A 15,889-nucleotide genomic window follows, 5' to 3' on the forward strand; every position below is an offset into this window, starting at 1 on the left:
TTATTTAGGGTTCTTAAACATTAATCAAAAGGCTACAAAGTCAATAAAGGCTTTATTGTGCACAAACGAGATTCTACAGAATATTGACACGTGTGCATCCAAATCTTTTACTTGGCTGTGGGTCCTAGGGAATGTTTCGGATCGCATAATTCTAAGCAACAATTCAGGGGATACACTTCTATGCCGACCTATGCTGACAAGATAGGGCCTTGCCGATCGCTGCTATAGGGCTTTATTAAGCAATATCTACATAAATATGTATCATTTCGTATCATCAAAATCTATCTTCACATACTTTTACGTAACACACTTGATCGTGTGAGTGTGGGAAGACCTGCCCTACAAAAACATATCGACCCATTTTCTCTTAAAAGCAATTAACTAAAATCTCTTTTAAATTAGACAAGCACATACAAAGTATCATTCCTCTGTGTATTACTCGTAGTATATCTTCGATATACGCACTCTCAAAATATAAGAAGAAACCATAATTTGGTTAAAACAACTGTGCAAATTTGCCAATAATCTTTGGATAGGCGGAGGTTATAGAATCGAATGATTATAAAAGGCAATCTTTGGGAAGATCTCTCATAGACCTTGAGGGCACGATGAGAGTGAGAGCAACCATCTTCGCCTGATCCATCGTCCTGTTCGCCTGCCTGCTGAGGAGCAGTGAGGCAGTCACCTGTGCCGCCGATCCCACTGTAACAGGATGTATTGACTGTGCCACCAGTCCCACCGATGCGGAGTGCGTGGCAGAAGCAGCGGCCGACATCACCACTACTGTGGCTCCCGTAGTATCGACAACTCCGGCTACCGCTGCGGGCGGTACAACTCCTTCCACTGCAGCCACTGGTGCGACCACCCCTGCGGCTGGTTCCGATGTCGCTGCCACAGACAGCAGCACAAGCAGCACCAGCAGCACCAGCAGCACCAGCAGCACCAGCAGCGGCAGCACCAACAATGCGGCTGCCGCCAGGAGGAGGAGGAATCGTCGTCGTCGTCGCCAGCGCGCCGCTAGGAGGAGGGCAGCCAGGAGGCGCGCAGCCAGGAGGAGGAACAACAGGAGAGGTTAAGCGAGAGATGTGAATCTCATCCTGAATTTTAGATACCCTTTCCCAAGGATACAACTTGAATAAACTGACATATTGCATACCTAAATAAGAGTGGGTTTTATTTAGGGTTCTTAAACATTAATCAAAAGGCTACAAAGTCAATAAAGGCTTTATTGTGCACAAACGAGATTCTACAGAATATTGACACGTGTGCATCCAAATCTTTTACTTGGCTGTGGGTCCTAGGGAATGTTTCGAACCAGCGGCCATCGCCACCACACCTGTCCCGATAACCAGCAGACCTTTTCCGATAAAACGGTCGATGGTCTGGCATAAATACATACGCTTTTAACATTTTTGTTTATTTTTCCTAAAAGTTCCAGGGAAATAAAAATGTTAAGCCATAGTCAAACCTATAGCTGACAATCTGAATATTTTTTTATTTTTTATTTAGATATGGTATATAAGCAAACGTGGGGAGGAGCATTCTTCTCGGATTTGGAACTGAAGTATCATTCCAAAATTATTGCAAAGGCGCCCATTGTAGACATCTATAGACATGGCGAAAAGACACGCTTGGACTTCAAAGAAAAAGCACTCCAAATTTGTTGAATAACACAACAGACGAAATAAACTGGCGTCCAGTGTTTTAGAAACCAGTGAAGATACAGACTCTAATGAAGATTAAGAGGAATAAAGAATCTTTTTTTAAGGCACACTTTCAGATACTCGTATCTGTGAATTTAATGTGGATTTTCATTTCCCAAAATGCCAATTAAACATCTGACAATGATTTGCCAGACTGAAGATGAAAGATAATTCCTTGGGTTACGAATACCTATTATATGATTCTATATTAAAATTGATATTTGTTCCTGACGGACAATAAAGAACAATCGCAACTAATAATTTTTGAATGAGTGCGTGTTTATCTTTAAGGATGTACGAGTACTCACTAGTATTGAAACTTCTCTCAGGATATGATATTCTATAACCAATAACGAATTCTGCCTAATGTTAATGGTCTCACAGCCACTACCAATAGGGGCCATCTTCAGCCTTCACCGCCGTTCGGACTTTACTAGTCAATTTTGAGCATCTGGCCGATCAGCAAGTCTTACTGGAATATTTTCAAGGTGACACAAAAACACCCATCAATTCTCTCTTCACAGATGCTATGATATCGAAATCTCTTTCAAGTACTCGCACATATCCGTACAATTATGTGTGTTGTTTGTATCTACCAATCGTTGGCGAATTCTCTGCAAATAATCGGGGAAAATAACCAAAATTTGTTAGAAACAGCTGCGTAAATTTGCCAATAATCTCTGGATATGCGAAGCTTATAGAATCGAACGACTATAAAAGGCATGCCCTGGCAACATCCAACATATCCAACAATCACCAACGCACCATGAAAGTCAGCGCCAATATCTTCGCCTTGGCCATCGTCCTGTTCGCCTGTCTGCTTAGGAGCACTGAGGCAGTCACCTGTACCGCCGATCCCACTGTAACAGGATGTATTGACTGTACCACCAGTCCCACCGATGCGGAGTGCGTGGCAGAAGCAGCAACCACCAGTACTGTGGCTCCCTCGACAACGGTAGCCACGACGACTACAGTGGCAACAGATACGGCCACGACAACCACGGCGGCATCCACCACCAGCACGGGCGGGAGGCGCAAGGTCGTCAGGATCAGCAATCTGCGCTACACCGCAGTGCGTCGTATCCGTGTCAACAGAAGTGGCACCACCATCCGTACCACCAGCCGCAACACCAACCGCAACCGCAACCTCAACCGAAGACGCGTCAACGTGAGGAATAGGCCCCGCAACGGTAATGTCCGTGTGATTGTCGGCTAGACATAATATCCATATACATTCAGATAAAACCGATGGGCAATAAAATAGTTCAAACTTCAAAAATAATTATCATAATCTTTAAATCTATACGCTTGAGCTTAGAATCTGACGGTAGATTGAAATCCATATCTCGAAACTGGCTTTCAAGTAGACAATTTCTATATTTGTACATATGCACATGTATGCACCAAAAATTAGGCAAAAATATTGATTTCGTCGATCTAAAAGCATGCCCTGTGCTGATCGAAGAGTTTAAAAAAGATAAACGTTTTTTAGGATTTGCACCGCCGCACCCGTAGATACATACTCTGTACATATATCTGTGACTCTGGAATGTCAATTTTCATTTAGGTAATTCAAATTGTATTTCAACGCATTTTCCTTATCGTTATATTTTCTTGTAAAGTTATTGAAAGTTGAAAAAATATATATTCTCTTTTAGTCTCTATCGATGGAATGATCTCCCATTTACAAATATTCATGCCACGCCCCACTCGGGGGACTATAAGGGCTAAAATTATTAGATTCGATTACTTTATTCCAAGAACATTTACCTATGTAGATACCACGCCATCTCCATTCTACGTGATTTTTACACGAACTCTACATGGAAATGGCGCCGAAAGCTATGCTATAAAAAATTGAAATTTTAAGAGTGTTTCGGTAACAAAGTATCTCCGGCAGCAGATTAGGAGTTACATTAAAATATATATCGACAAATGTGTGAGCGTACATATGTCGCTATTCCTTACGCATTTAATAACTTCTGGAAGGAATTAAGATATTTTCATGAAACAAACTTTTTTGAAAATCTTTCAACATGAAGTCTGCACCAGAACATATTCCTGTGATGTCCAAAGGTTTTACAATATATTTTCAAAGTTAAACTTTTTTGTCAGTGCAAAATTTTCTATCCGATGCTTATATCAAAATTTTTTACAGCTCCCACTCAGAAAATGACTTTTGCCACCTCTGTTCGGGTGATGTCCCACTGTGCGGCGAAGGTTGCGACCCAAAAAAGATTCCTTGGGTTCACTTTCGAATTCGAAAAGATGCTGCCGTTCCTACGATAAAGTAAAGTTTTGGCAAGCCTTAGTAATAGATATATTTTAACTTGGGTGGTATTTACCATCCATTTGTTAGCACAAGTGTGGGCCGTCTAGAAATATAACAATTGAACCTAAAATAGACTCGACTATAAAAGCCGTGGCCACAATAATCTGGACCATTATCCAAGTCAAATCACTTGAGCCGATACCAACAATGCGAGTACAAACGCTTCTCCTGGGCTGTGCCCTCCTGGTCGTCTGCCTCGCAAATCAAGGCAAGGCAACGTCCGCACCGACTGATCAAACCACCACTGAAGCAGCCGCCAGTGGTGTCACCACCACTGTGGCACCTTCCAGCCCGCCTACAACTGTAGCTTCTCCCGCTGCTGCAACAACCGTGGCCCCATCCAGCGACAACAGTCCTGCCACCACTGCTGCCAGCAGTAGCAGCACCAGCGGCGATAGCAGCAGCAGTAGCGGCAGCAGCAGTAGCGGCAGCAGCAACAAAAATGCCGCCAAGAGGAGGAGGAGGGCTGCAGCACGTCGTCGTCGCCGTCAGAGGGCAGAGAGGAGGAGAGCAGCCAGAAGGAGGGCGGCCAGGAGGAACAGCAGGAGAGGTTAGGATGGAGAAAGATCTCCTCCCGATCTCCATGTATCAGAATACAGATACGGATTAAATAAACTGTCAGATCGCATACAACACGACGTGTTTATGGACCAGAGTCCATCTCAGAGTCTTTTAGTCCGAGTAGAGATCTTTATAGATATTTTGTGCCATCCAGACTCGTACTTTGCTCATTCTTTTATTGAATGAACACAACATGTTTTACGATTATCTATTATATAATCTGATGATATGTCTACCAGGTGCGATCCAGCTCGGCTTCGTCGCCCTCGCACTGGACCTTGATGTTGATGCCCTTGCCGGACTCCTCGAGCCATGGCTGCGACCAGATCTTGACGGTGCACTGCTTCTTGTCCGGTCCATCGGACAGTTCAACCTTATAGGTGCGCAGAGTGCCAGAAACCACTTGAGAAGTCGCCGATATCAGATTAACCAGTCTAAAATACACAAATCATATAGTAAAAGTGGTTATTCTAAGCGTGGGCTATACCCACTGGTAACTAGGTCCATCTCCGGTGGCCAGCTGGGATAGCGTGGTGCTCAATAGCTGCTCGGCCTCCTTTAGATCATCGCCCTTGAGGGTCCTAGGTCGACCGGCATACTAGGAACGATTCAAATCAATAGTGCAATCTGTACAGACAGAACATCAGTTCATGGACTTACGCCGGCAAAGGCAACAGCCAGGACAAGGCCCAGCACAAAGATCACTTTCAAAGCATGCATACTCGTTTTCCGCGGACAGAAGCCTCCACAATAAATTCGCCGAGTGTTGAGAGATTGCTTTTATAGCGGCAGAGAGCCACCTGATGCCTACAGAGAACGAAGCTAGAATGATTCTTTATTTTTCAGCGATGAACAGCTTTTGGCATATTGATGATCCCCCGAGTAAAATAAAGAGAGAGATGAAATTTGGTGTGCACCTTTGAATATCTTTATTTGATACTTAATTGTGTTTGAAATGCGTTTTGTCGATTGGATTTTGATTTGTTTGACCAGGTCAGGAGTTCTGTCGGAGAACCGATTCATCAACAGACCGATGGCAGACAGAAACATTTCTTTCAATGTGTCTTTGTGTCAATAAAACAAAGCCATGCAGGCGAACAAAGACAATATATGTACATATATAATACTTGTATGAGTCTATATATAGCGAGAGAAACCGCAGTTTGCTCCATGCCTGGAAATTTAGTAGTGCTGATTGCCGAAACTTGTTGCTTTCTAAAGTTCAGCTCTTCATAATCAGGGGTTAAAGATTTACTCTTTCGCTGTGCTCTAGAAACATCTGCAATCACATATTCTTGTATTTCCCTTGGGGCATTATATACTCCATATGTACAAATATTATCAACTGAAATTGACATTTATTCAACGACAAGCAACCTTTGGCAATTATCAACCAGAGATTGTGCTTGGGTTCATTTTTTTTACTCAAATCAATGCAAATAAATACATAATTTACATAAATAAAAATAATGACTGATTGTACGTAGGCGTACTTCCCCGTCCGCGTATTTCCGATACCTCGGAATATGGGAACGAGATAAGTATTGTTTATCAATAACGAAGTCCCCATGTCTACTGCTATCATCGCATATTGCTAATTTACAATTTTTAATTGTAATGGATGGAAAAATACTATGCAACCAAATATAAATAATTGCCATTATCAATACGTCTGTAGTGCAAACAGAAGTCTATTCAAAATAGTAAATGACATAACACTGGAGAGAAGAACGCTACTCGCATATTGTGACTTTTGCTGATGCAGGCGTCAGCTTTAAATAGTCAAAAGCCGACCACAGAGAAGTTGAGAGAAAAATAATAATAATAAAAAGAGCGAGAGAGGTCTGTCATAAAATACGATAGGACAAACTGGTTTTCTATTTGAACTGGTTACTCTCTAATGAACTCACGGATTATTATGGATGATGAGCAAAGATGTATACATAGACACAATAGACGTCTCCGTAAATCAGGTCGAAGATGGGAGAACCTAGGTTCTCACTCAAATGAGAGGCAATAAAGAAATAGTTTCAGAATACCTTTATTTATTGTAATTGATTATCCAGTCTAGGGTAAAGGTATAGACTGGTGGGAATACACTTTCATCTACCAGGTGCGATCCAGCTCACCATCATCGCCCTCGCACTTGATCTTGATGTTGGTACCGTTCTCCTTGAGCCATGGCTGGGTCCAGATCTTGACGGTGCAATCCTTCTTGTCCGATCCATTGTCCAATTCCACCTGGTACGTATAGAGAGTACCAGCAACAACTTGGCTCGTCACAGTGGTCACATTAACAGCTCTGAAAGCGGACAAATATTCTAGCCATGGAATTCAATTAAAGCACATTTATCTCACTTGTAGGTGGGTCCATCTCCAGTTGCGAGCTGCGACAAGGTGGTGTCCAGCAGTGTAAGAGCCTGCTCTTTCCTCTCTCCGCTCAATTGTGTGTGGCCGCCGACAATAGGTGCCTCATCGGCTAAAGCCAAGGCACCAGAGCCCACGACCATGAGTCCCAAGAGTGTAAGCATTTTCATTCCGTTCATATTTCAGATGTGTACAGCTCGACGGTTGAGAGAAAACTGATCGCTCAGTCGGCGAGCGTGATCCAATTTATACCAGAGAGGGCCACATTTTTATTATTACTCGTGGGAGGGCACAATGGAGAAACTTTGCGGATAAAGAAAAACAGAACATTGGGTGTGTAAAGAGTTTCGCTACAGTGTCGCCTAGTGGGTTTTGAAATATCAGAGAACGCATATAGTACATCCTAAGAAACTTATTCCTCCCATATTTGATTTATTGGAAATTATTTGTTTTTCTATAAGTGAGTAAGGTTTTTGTATACAAATACTATTCTAAACTGAGAATATACTATACGCCTGATATGCCTGACCATTTCTCTTGAATACATATTTGGATATGGTTTTATGTTATCAATGTGCCAACATAAATAACGAAGGGTTGTTTCTCGTGAAGCTAAAGGAACAGATAATATTGTTTTTCTTACAAACAAACAAATAATTGATTATTTAGGTATTATATATAATACCAAAAAACAAGAACAAAAAATGTTGTCAATACTCTTTAATTAGTTAGGAGTCAGGCTAGGTCCATCCATAAAAATCGAGTTCTCTTCGAATATTTATCAATCTAGAATGAACCGAAATCCAGGTACAAGCCCATAAAACATCTGGCTTGAGGAAAATCACCTATACCTAATGTTTGGTAATCTGTAATGGATGGGATAATCCTCACACCTGATGATTTCTGAGAAACATCCAGCTGCAGAAGTGCTCGTAAAACAGGTCGAGAGAACTGATACCATTCAAATGAGTGACAACCTCGACTGTTCAAATAGTAATACTAGGGATTAATCGAACAATTTTTTAATATGTATTAAGAAGAAATTTTTGAGAGCAACGTGATTATCATTATAATTGTAGCCCTCGCACGACACATTGATTGAATCATCCATGGGTTTATATCGATCTGGTCAGTGCTTCTCCGATACGATCTCACATTCCGCCTTGTATGTATAGTGGTCTAAATATAGTGGAGTAAATATATTCAATACATATAGTTGTATAAGTCCTTAGGACCTATCCACTAGGATTTAAGTTACTTGTGGCTGGGACCCTTTCCAATTGGGCCAGGCCCCCGTTAAAAATTACAATGACCTTCTCAGTCGCTTCTCCGGGCAATACCTCAAGGACCCCTGTAATATATAATACCTTTTATCGTCTAAGTCCGAGGGGAAATCAATAACTACAGCTTACGACCATCAGCCCCAACAAACAGATGAATTGTATTCCGTTCATGATAGATGAGAAAAGTTCAAAGTATGAGAAAAACTTATGAGGCACTACCAGTCATCACCCTTTATAAAGCACATGTTAATTTGAAAGGGAGACTTCCATATCAATATAAAATCTAGCATTTGCCCTATTCAATTAGCAGGAAATTGCAATACTGTGCACGTACTTTTTCAATATAGATCGGATAGATCAACATCTGACTTAAGGGAAAAAAATCCATCTTATCGGAATACGAGTAGGATTCAATTTCGTTGACCATATAATTGTAGATTATAATTTTAGTTCAGTTCTAATGACACATACTAGTATAAGCATACTCGTTTCTTGCTTCTAAGTTTCCAGGAACAATTAATCCACCCATATTCCCATTAACTAGAGAGAATCTTATCATGAAATTTTACAAACATCAGAGGTTCTACTATTCAAAAACTTGAATGAGTAATCGATTTCCAACAACGTTAAACAAAAAATATTTTAGGCAAATGAAAAGCCAATTATTTTATTAATATCCAGCATACCAATTCTTCAAAGCAAGGGTAGAGGTACAAACTTAAAAGTCTTATGGCCTAAGGAGTCTCTAAATTAGAGCAATGTTCAGTTTAAATAACGCATAAGTCAACGATACAATCTATCGATGTGTCGGTCGGTTCTCGGTGGTACAACGATATGAAGTAACCATCCGGATACCATCCAGTCCATTTGCAATTCATATTTTGGACAATCGATTTCAATGAATACAATACAATCCCTTTGGGAAATCAAAGATCTAGATCAAATAAATGGATTACAAGTTACAAGATATCAAAATAATCCGAGTGTTCCCGCTGATTGTCCCACGAAAAAGCAGTTTACTAAAGCGAAAAGAGAAGCTCACGTTGGGGGCAGGTTAGTAGTACAGAGGCCTAGATGTGGATGTGGACGTGGTCCAGCAGCTGCGCGCGGTCGTAGAAGATGGCCGAGCACATCTCGCATTCGAAGCTGCGCTTCTTGCGGTCCGACTTGCTGGCTGCGGCTGCCTTGGCTGCAGCATCGGCTGCGTCGGCGGCGGAAACTACCTCGGAAATGGAAAAGAATGCAGAGCTCACATCGGCAGTGTTGGCGCTGGCAGGTACATTCACATTGTAGGAGTCTACGCCCACGCCGTAGCTGAGGTACGAGTGTTCGGAGCTTCTGGTCTTGCTCCCAGCTGCAACTGACGAAGAGGAGGACGATGTGGTGGGCTTCTTGGCTGCCGCGCCGGATGCAGAGTCCGGCCTGCTGCTGCTGGAACGTTTGCTGCCCACTCGCGGGCTGTTGGCAGTTATCTGGCGCAGGTGACGCGAGGTACGGGCCGACGACGACGAGGAAGAGGGCGTGTTGCCAGTGGTAGCCGTGACGCGCTGCTGACTCTCCACCATTTCGCGTAAATCGGGGGATGTCGGCTCGATCTTGATGAGGTTCTGCTCCTCCCCGGGCAGAAACTGCGGCGTTGTCGATGACTCGCTGGTGAAACGCAGTCGGGAATTGTGCTCACTTTTGAGTGGAGAGCGCAGAATCTCCTCCAAATCGTTTACTATTGCGGGGTTAAACCTCTCGTACGTCTTTTCACGGAGCAGTGCGGCATCGATGAGCAGATTGTCGTCGTACATCATCGGAACGCGCTGCTGTTCTTGCTCCTGCTTAATGTGCAGGGGACTGGAGCTGATCTGGTTGGGTGGATGCGTGGCTGGGGAAATGATCTCATAGTCGTCGACAATGTTGGACGCAGTGGATCGCGACTTGCCGCTGCCACTGCTGGAAAGCAGATCCAGATTGCTTGTCTCTGTCCGGGTAATGTAACTCTTGCCACGCGTCTTCTTGGTAGATCCGGATGCAGTGCCCGAGCTTTCTGCAGCCTTCGGAGCCTTGGCCTTCTCGGTGTGGATCATTCGCGGACGCGAGATTCCCGCAGCAGCCGATTTGCTACTGACCGCCTTACTTGTTCCCGCCTTCTTTCGGCTGCGGCTGCTGGAGCTCGCAGTCGTAGAGGAGGATGATGCACTGGGGTTTGCTTTTACCTCAACTGGTGGCGCCGTCTTGGCCTGCCCTTGGGCCTGTGACTGCTTGGAACTGCGTCTCGTGTTTTGAACGCTGGAGGAACTGGCGGTGCTGGTAGGCAGCGGTGACTGCTGTTGATTCATAGCCGCTAACGAATCAATTTGAAACAACGACACCGGGTTGTCGTGCAGGAACTTCGCCTCCCATATGCGATCCGAGTGACTGCTGGTGGAATCGTAGCGCATTTTCGACTTATCCGTGACAGCCTTGGCTGTTCCATTGGCCACCGCCTTCGTATCCTTGGCTGCTCCCTTTTTGCGCTTCTCCTTTTTGGGGGATTCGCCCATTTCGAAGATTTGGCCCACGTTCTCCACATCAAAGTCGCAGATGTCTAAGTCACTGTTATACTCTTCGGCCTCTTGCAAGAGCTCATCTTCCTTGTTCTCGGCCCGCATGTGAGCAATCTCATGCGGCTGCAGCTTACGCCGTCGTTTGTACTTCCGAGGCCCCGTCTGATGAATAATAAGGAACGCGTTTTTAAAGAGGAGATCTAAGGGAGATCCTCATGAAGGATGGTATACTCACGACGGGCTGACGCTGTTTGGCGGTGTTCGTGTCGCTGTGCTTGATAAGATGCTGGATGAGCTCAGTGGACGAGGACAAGTCCTCGGAGCACACTTCGCAGTGGTAAGTGCCAAGCGTTACATCCATACCGGAGTGATGGGAGCGAATGTGCTCGCGGAGCACCACTCGCTGGTTAAAGGCACGCGGACATACGGAGCAGGCGTAGGGCTTCTCGCCCGTGTGAATGCGCTCGTGTTTGCGCAAAGTGCCGCCGTCGGCAAAGGCCTTCCAGCAGTAGCGACAGCCGTACGGACGCTCGCCCGTGTGGATGCGTACGTGAATCTGCTGAGAGCTGCGCGAACCGAAGGTCTTGCCACACTCCAGGCACGGGAAGAGTTTGCCCGGCGAGGTGGTGCTGTGGGAGTGGCGGTGATTGGATAGCGTCCGTCCGTCGGGGAATTCCTCCTGACAGACCTCACACACCACCGACTTGTCCCGATGCGAGGCCATGTGCCGCTTCAGACGCGCCTTGTTATGGAAGTTCTTGCCGCACTTGGAGCACGAGTGGCACTTCTCACGCGAGTGGTCCCAGGCATGCTTGATGAGAGCCTTCCGATCGCGACACTCCTTTCCACACAGCACACACGAGTTGGTCTTCAGCTCGTTCGGATGACGACTGTGCAAGTGCCGCTTGATGGCCTGCTCTTCATAGAAGCTGACACCACACAAGACGCACCTAAAAACAAGTAGAGAAATGGTGAGAAAAGCACTTTATAGTATAGTTCATGTTGTACTGTCGATTTACTCACTTGAAGAGCGGAAAACGGGCGTGGATTTCGGCATGGGCGCTCAACGCAACTGAATTGGGAAAACACTTGCCGCACGTGTGACACCGGTGGGCAGCATCATCTTTGGCATTTTCAGCATCTCCAGCTATCACTTCATCGGTGACTCCCACTTCTCCCACAATCGGCTTTTGGTCAAAGTTACTTGCGTCTGGCTGCTGGAAATGGCACTTCGCATGGCGTCGCAGCAGGTCCTGCCTGTGAAAGCAAATGCCGCATTCGCTGCAGTAAAAGTCGCCATAGAGCTGATCCGGTTCCGACTCGCTGACACTGTCGTCCCCCGATGCCGGATCGTATTCAGAGTTGCTGTCCTCGAACTGATGCGTCTTCTGATGCTCCAGAAGGCTGCTGTTATCCCAGAACATCTCCTGACACAGGTTGCACTCGAAGGGCGAGTCCACGCGATGGTTCTGGTGGTTGGTACAAGAAAAAGGGAAGATGAAACTGGTTTCTTGGGAACATACATCTCAGGTAGGTAGCGCAACAAATTCTTACCTTCGTGTGAGAGAAGAGCGCCTTCTCCCTGGCAAAGGCCAAGCCGCACTGCTGACACACGAACGGCTTGCTGTCGTCCAGCACTGGATAGTTCGGCTGTGGAAGATCAGCTTTAGGTGGGGGCTCGATCGCTGTCGAGGTGGTGACCACCGCCTGCATTGGCTCGCTTCGCATATAGTCCTGCATCTCGGGTGCTTCCGTCTTGTCGGAAATCACAATGTACTGTGTGGCTTCCTCCTTTGGCTTCAGGCGACTGATCCGTCCTCGCGTGGGCACTGGAGCATCGACGGTAACTGCGGCAACGTTGTAGCTATCCTGGTGCACCAGTTGAGTTTCGCTGCTGGACACCAGCTGCTGCTGGTCCTCGGCGTCCTGATCCTGCTGGTATAAAGGCCACTCGTGCTCATAGTAATGATCGTCCATTGGGCGGTCCTCGAATTTAATGGATGTGGCCGCAGCTGCCTCGGCATCCGCTGCATCCTGAGCTTCGGCGTGCGCCTTGAAATGACTGATGAGCTCGGCGCGGCGAGAGAAGCGTGACCCGCACAGCTTGCAAAGATGAGGACGATCGTTTTGATGGGCCAGCATGTGGGTGTTCAGGCTGGACTTCTTCTTAAAGCGGCGGCTGCAAAAGTCGCAGGGATATGGTCGCAGGGCCGTGTACTCGTCCTGCTCCATGTCCAGCAGCTCCTGCGAGCTTCCATTTCCAGCTATTTGCTCCGCGGCTATTTCCACACTGAAAATATTCATTGATTCAATTCGATACGTTCAAGCAAACCGTGTTTTACTCACCGCTCTGCTCCCTGATGCTGCACCCAGTCGTCCGTGATGACCTCCTCGGTGACCACCTGGGCGTCATCGTCAAGGGACTCGGCGTACGACACGGCGTGGCCATCGGCAGTGACTATCACAGCGTTTCCGCCAGTTATGATCTCACTCAACTGGCCGTCGCGGGCCATAAATATGAGATTCTCGGCCGCCATATGGTCAAGATCCTCGCCGGTCGCTTCATCGGTCACGAGATGATACCCGTCCGGCGTCGCACCGTCTTCGCCGTCCCCCACCAGTATGTCCACCCCGGAGTCGGATGCGGCGGGGTGTTGCTGTATCCATTGGATGCCGCCATAGTTCTGGTGGTTCATTACTCAGTTGCCCTGCAAGACAGTTTGTTGCTAATTCTCACGCACATAAACAAAAGCATACGAAAATTTCTCCTCAAAACTCGGGAAGGGAGCAACAATTGGTGTGGCTGGCACATGTGCTCAAGAAGAAGACCGTGGGAGACAGAGAGAGCAAAAACCGGGCGTTGCCAGACAGTTGGTGGCCATACATTTAATAACAAAAATAAACCCAAACCAAACTCAATGGCACGATAAATTCAAACTAACGTTCGCTGTATTATTCGTTTCATCAAATTTCCAAGTTGTTAGCCACTTTAATGGTATTTTGTATTCGTTTTGTTCTGCGCAGTTTAACGGCAACGCCTTGACTGTTCCCGCAGTGCTGACAGCAGAACCGCAAACCAAACTAATTTTATTCACTTGGCTCCTGTTCTTATAATATTCATGTAAACATGAATGACTTGTTAGATCGAAGTAAAGTTTTCAAAAATTGTCGCATTTGAATAATCTAACCGTTTTATGGCAAATACTTCGCAACTGACTTCCAACCAACGCGCACACTAGCCGTCCCGCTCAGACACATGGCGTCAGCAGACCTGGCCCGCTTTGCTCCACGGCCCACATAAGAAATATTCAAACTTATAAACCAATTTTGACATAAATGAGGTTAAGTCGGCGTTTTATTTATATTCCAGACTGTTGCACATAACCTCAAGCTCGGCGTAAACATAAACAAACCCTTGAGCAGTGCACTTTCTCATTGTCATCAAAAAAACCGACCGCTTTCTATCGCCATCATGGCCCTGCCGCGGTTACATCACAAGTCACACGCCCGAAATTCTTCCACACTCCGGATTGAGTATTTAATTTTCTGTTTTTGGTTAAGGTTGTCCGTGTCTTTTTGAGGTTAAATATGTATCAGGTCAACCAGCCACCGTTGATGCAATTTATTACCTTTAATCGGAATTTCATGCAGTTCGCATAATTTTATGTCTCCGTTTTTAAATGCAGTGAAAAGTTTTCTCGCAAAATACCCACGAACGACCGGAGAAAGAGGAATTGCCATTTTTGTTCTGTCACTGCTTTTTAATGCGGCCGTTCTGAGCTTAACCCACTCAACCCCCTCTATTTCAACAGGTTAAGAGCTTGAATTTAACCGCGGAAAATATTAATGATTTTAGACTCTTCTTGTAGATCCGTGCCATCTTTTCTCTGAAAAAAAAACCGATATCTTTAAGGTGAAACTGCGCTAAAACTATTAAATTTTCACCATTTTCGGTGCAATATTAAAATACCGTCTTGGTCTACAATGGGTTAATCGGCCTCCGTCGAGGATTGGAAATACATTAATTTTGTACAAGATTAGCTAGTTTTTAATACTCCTTTTTACTGATTTTTTTATAAATAAGTTTTAAGCAAATAAATTCAAAGCACAAAACGCAAGTGGTACGGAATGAAACGAAGTATGTCTGAAATGTTACGTCATTGTTGCTGGTCAGCAGGTATCCGCTAGAGTATGGATATCTTTATACCCTATTTCATTTAATTAACATTCAAATTCTGTTTTCCAAGTTAACATTAGTTATGACTTCTTCTCAGATTGGTATGGGTATAGGTAGACCTATTCATGCAATTGATTTGTTTCCGGTATATACATATATCCTGATCCTCATACCAATTCTAGGTCTCTGTATAAAGACAATAAACTTAAAAAATACAAAGTATTTGAAATGAAGGAGTGACAAGGATATGATGCTAATTTAAAATATACCTACAACTCAATTTCGACCACAAAATATACATAAAAGTATGTAATATACCGTAAATGATACCCCAGGTTTTTTTTATTAACGGCAACATGCGGCATTCAGAGGTTTGGTCAAACGGCTGCACCTTATCCGTTTATCCATTGATTTTTAAACGACGCCCAATTACATATGTTGATGTACCTATACAAAAAGAAAGCACAAGAAATTACTTTTTTCGACTGTTTCCAGGTTTACAAAGTCAAAACCTTGTAAAAATATACAAAAATGATCAAATTTATCAAATGATTTTGAATTTAAAAGATTAATATTGTCCAGACCGTAAGCCTTACCTAAAAAGTTCTTGGGTCTTATTTATAGCTTCATTTATCAGCTGATTACAAATCTTAATACAACCAGGTTTAAGATAAGTTAGTTATGTTTTTAAAAAAAGAAGCAAAACATCTAAAAAAAATCCTTAAAAAACAAAAAAAAATGTTCAACTTAATCAATTCAATCAATCGAAGCTTTTTTGTGGTTTCACGTCGTCATATCAGATATACCCGCGATTTTAAATTCTACTTGCAGAGGATTGTATTGCAAACAAACATCAGTATTTTAGTGCGATTAATGGAATTTGAATTTGACGGTTTGTTTTGAAACCATAACCATATTAGAAACTACATCCG

General features: G+C 44.4%; 4 protein-coding genes and 1 pseudogene across 4 annotated transcripts; 2 read left to right on the top strand and 3 right to left on the bottom strand.

Annotated features, from left to right (window-relative positions):
• The first annotated feature begins 608 nt into the window (after positions 1-608).
• LOC108153939 lies at positions 609-1,164 on the top strand (annotated as a pseudogene).
• A 1,272-nt stretch (positions 1,165-2,436) lies between these two features.
• Positions 2,437-2,985, top strand: LOC108156153. Its single transcript, XM_017287477.2, has one exon. The coding sequence runs from the start codon at positions 2,470-2,472 to the stop codon at positions 2,917-2,919; it is 450 nt and encodes a 149-aa protein (XP_017142966.1). The 5' UTR covers positions 2,437-2,469; the 3' UTR covers positions 2,920-2,985.
• Positions 2,986-4,735: 1,750 nt separating this feature from the next.
• Positions 4,736-5,403, bottom strand: LOC108156155 (cystatin-like protein). The gene is made up of 3 exons (XM_017287480.2): positions 5,257-5,403; positions 5,088-5,194; positions 4,736-5,030 (listed from the first exon to the last, which is right to left on the bottom strand). The coding sequence occupies exons 1-3, from the start codon at positions 5,314-5,316 to the stop codon at positions 4,829-4,831; spliced, it is 369 nt and encodes a 122-aa protein (XP_017142969.1). The 5' UTR covers positions 5,317-5,403; the 3' UTR covers positions 4,736-4,828.
• A 1,218-nt stretch (positions 5,404-6,621) lies between these two features.
• LOC108156154 (cystatin-like protein) lies at positions 6,622-7,186 on the bottom strand. Its single transcript, XM_017287478.2, has 2 exons — positions 6,955-7,186; positions 6,622-6,898 (listed from the first exon to the last, which is right to left on the bottom strand). Exons 1-2 carry the CDS (start codon positions 7,140-7,142, stop codon positions 6,703-6,705), a joined length of 384 nt encoding a protein of 127 aa, XP_017142967.1. The 5' UTR covers positions 7,143-7,186; the 3' UTR covers positions 6,622-6,702.
• Positions 7,187-8,884: 1,698 nt separating this feature from the next.
• On the bottom strand, positions 8,885-14,511 carry LOC108156152. Its single transcript, XM_017287476.2, has 6 exons — positions 14,410-14,511; positions 13,127-13,488; positions 12,335-13,070; positions 11,804-12,249; positions 11,016-11,730; positions 8,885-10,942 (listed from the first exon to the last, which is right to left on the bottom strand). Exons 2-6 carry the CDS (start codon positions 13,474-13,476, stop codon positions 9,317-9,319), a joined length of 3,873 nt encoding a protein of 1,290 aa, XP_017142965.1. The 5' UTR covers positions 13,477-13,488; positions 14,410-14,511; the 3' UTR covers positions 8,885-9,316.
• Between the last annotated feature and the right edge of the window lie 1,378 nt (positions 14,512-15,889).

The sequence above is a fragment of the Drosophila miranda genome, chromosome 2 (genome assembly GCF_003369915.1).
Source record: "Drosophila miranda strain MSH22 chromosome 2, D.miranda_PacBio2.1, whole genome shotgun sequence".
In the NCBI taxonomy this organism is placed as follows: Eukaryota; Metazoa; Arthropoda; class Insecta; order Diptera; family Drosophilidae; genus Drosophila; species Drosophila miranda.

Coding starts and splice junctions, on each gene's coding strand:
- LOC108156152 (XM_017287476.2), bottom strand. CDS start 13,476: ATGAACCACCAGAACTATGGCGGCATCCAATGGATACAGCAACACCCC. Junction 12,250..12,334: donor CGCTCTTCTCTCACACGAAG/GTAAGAATTTGT, acceptor ACCAACCACCAG/AACCATCGCGTGGACTCGCC. Junction 11,731..11,803: donor GCCCGTTTTCCGCTCTTCAA/GTGAGTAAATCG, acceptor ACTTGTTTTTAG/GTGCGTCTTGTGTGGTGTCA.
- LOC108156153 (XM_017287477.2), top strand. CDS start 2,470: ATGAAAGTCAGCGCCAATATCTTCGCCTTGGCCATCGTCCTGTTCGCC.
- LOC108156154 (XM_017287478.2), bottom strand. CDS start 7,142: ATGAACGGAATGAAAATGCTTACACTCTTGGGACTCATGGTCGTGGGC. Junction 6,899..6,954: donor GGAGATGGACCCACCTACAA/GTGAGATAAATG, acceptor GTCCGCTTTCAG/AGCTGTTAATGTGACCACTG.
- LOC108156155 (XM_017287480.2), bottom strand. CDS start 5,316: ATGCATGCTTTGAAAGTGATCTTTGTGCTGGGCCTTGTCCTGGCTGTT. Junction 5,195..5,256: donor TGGCTGTTGCCTTTGCCGGC/GTAAGTCCATGA, acceptor AATCGTTCCTAG/TATGCCGGTCGACCTAGGAC. Junction 5,031..5,087: donor GGAGATGGACCTAGTTACCA/GTGGGTATAGCC, acceptor TGTGTATTTTAG/ACTGGTTAATCTGATATCGG.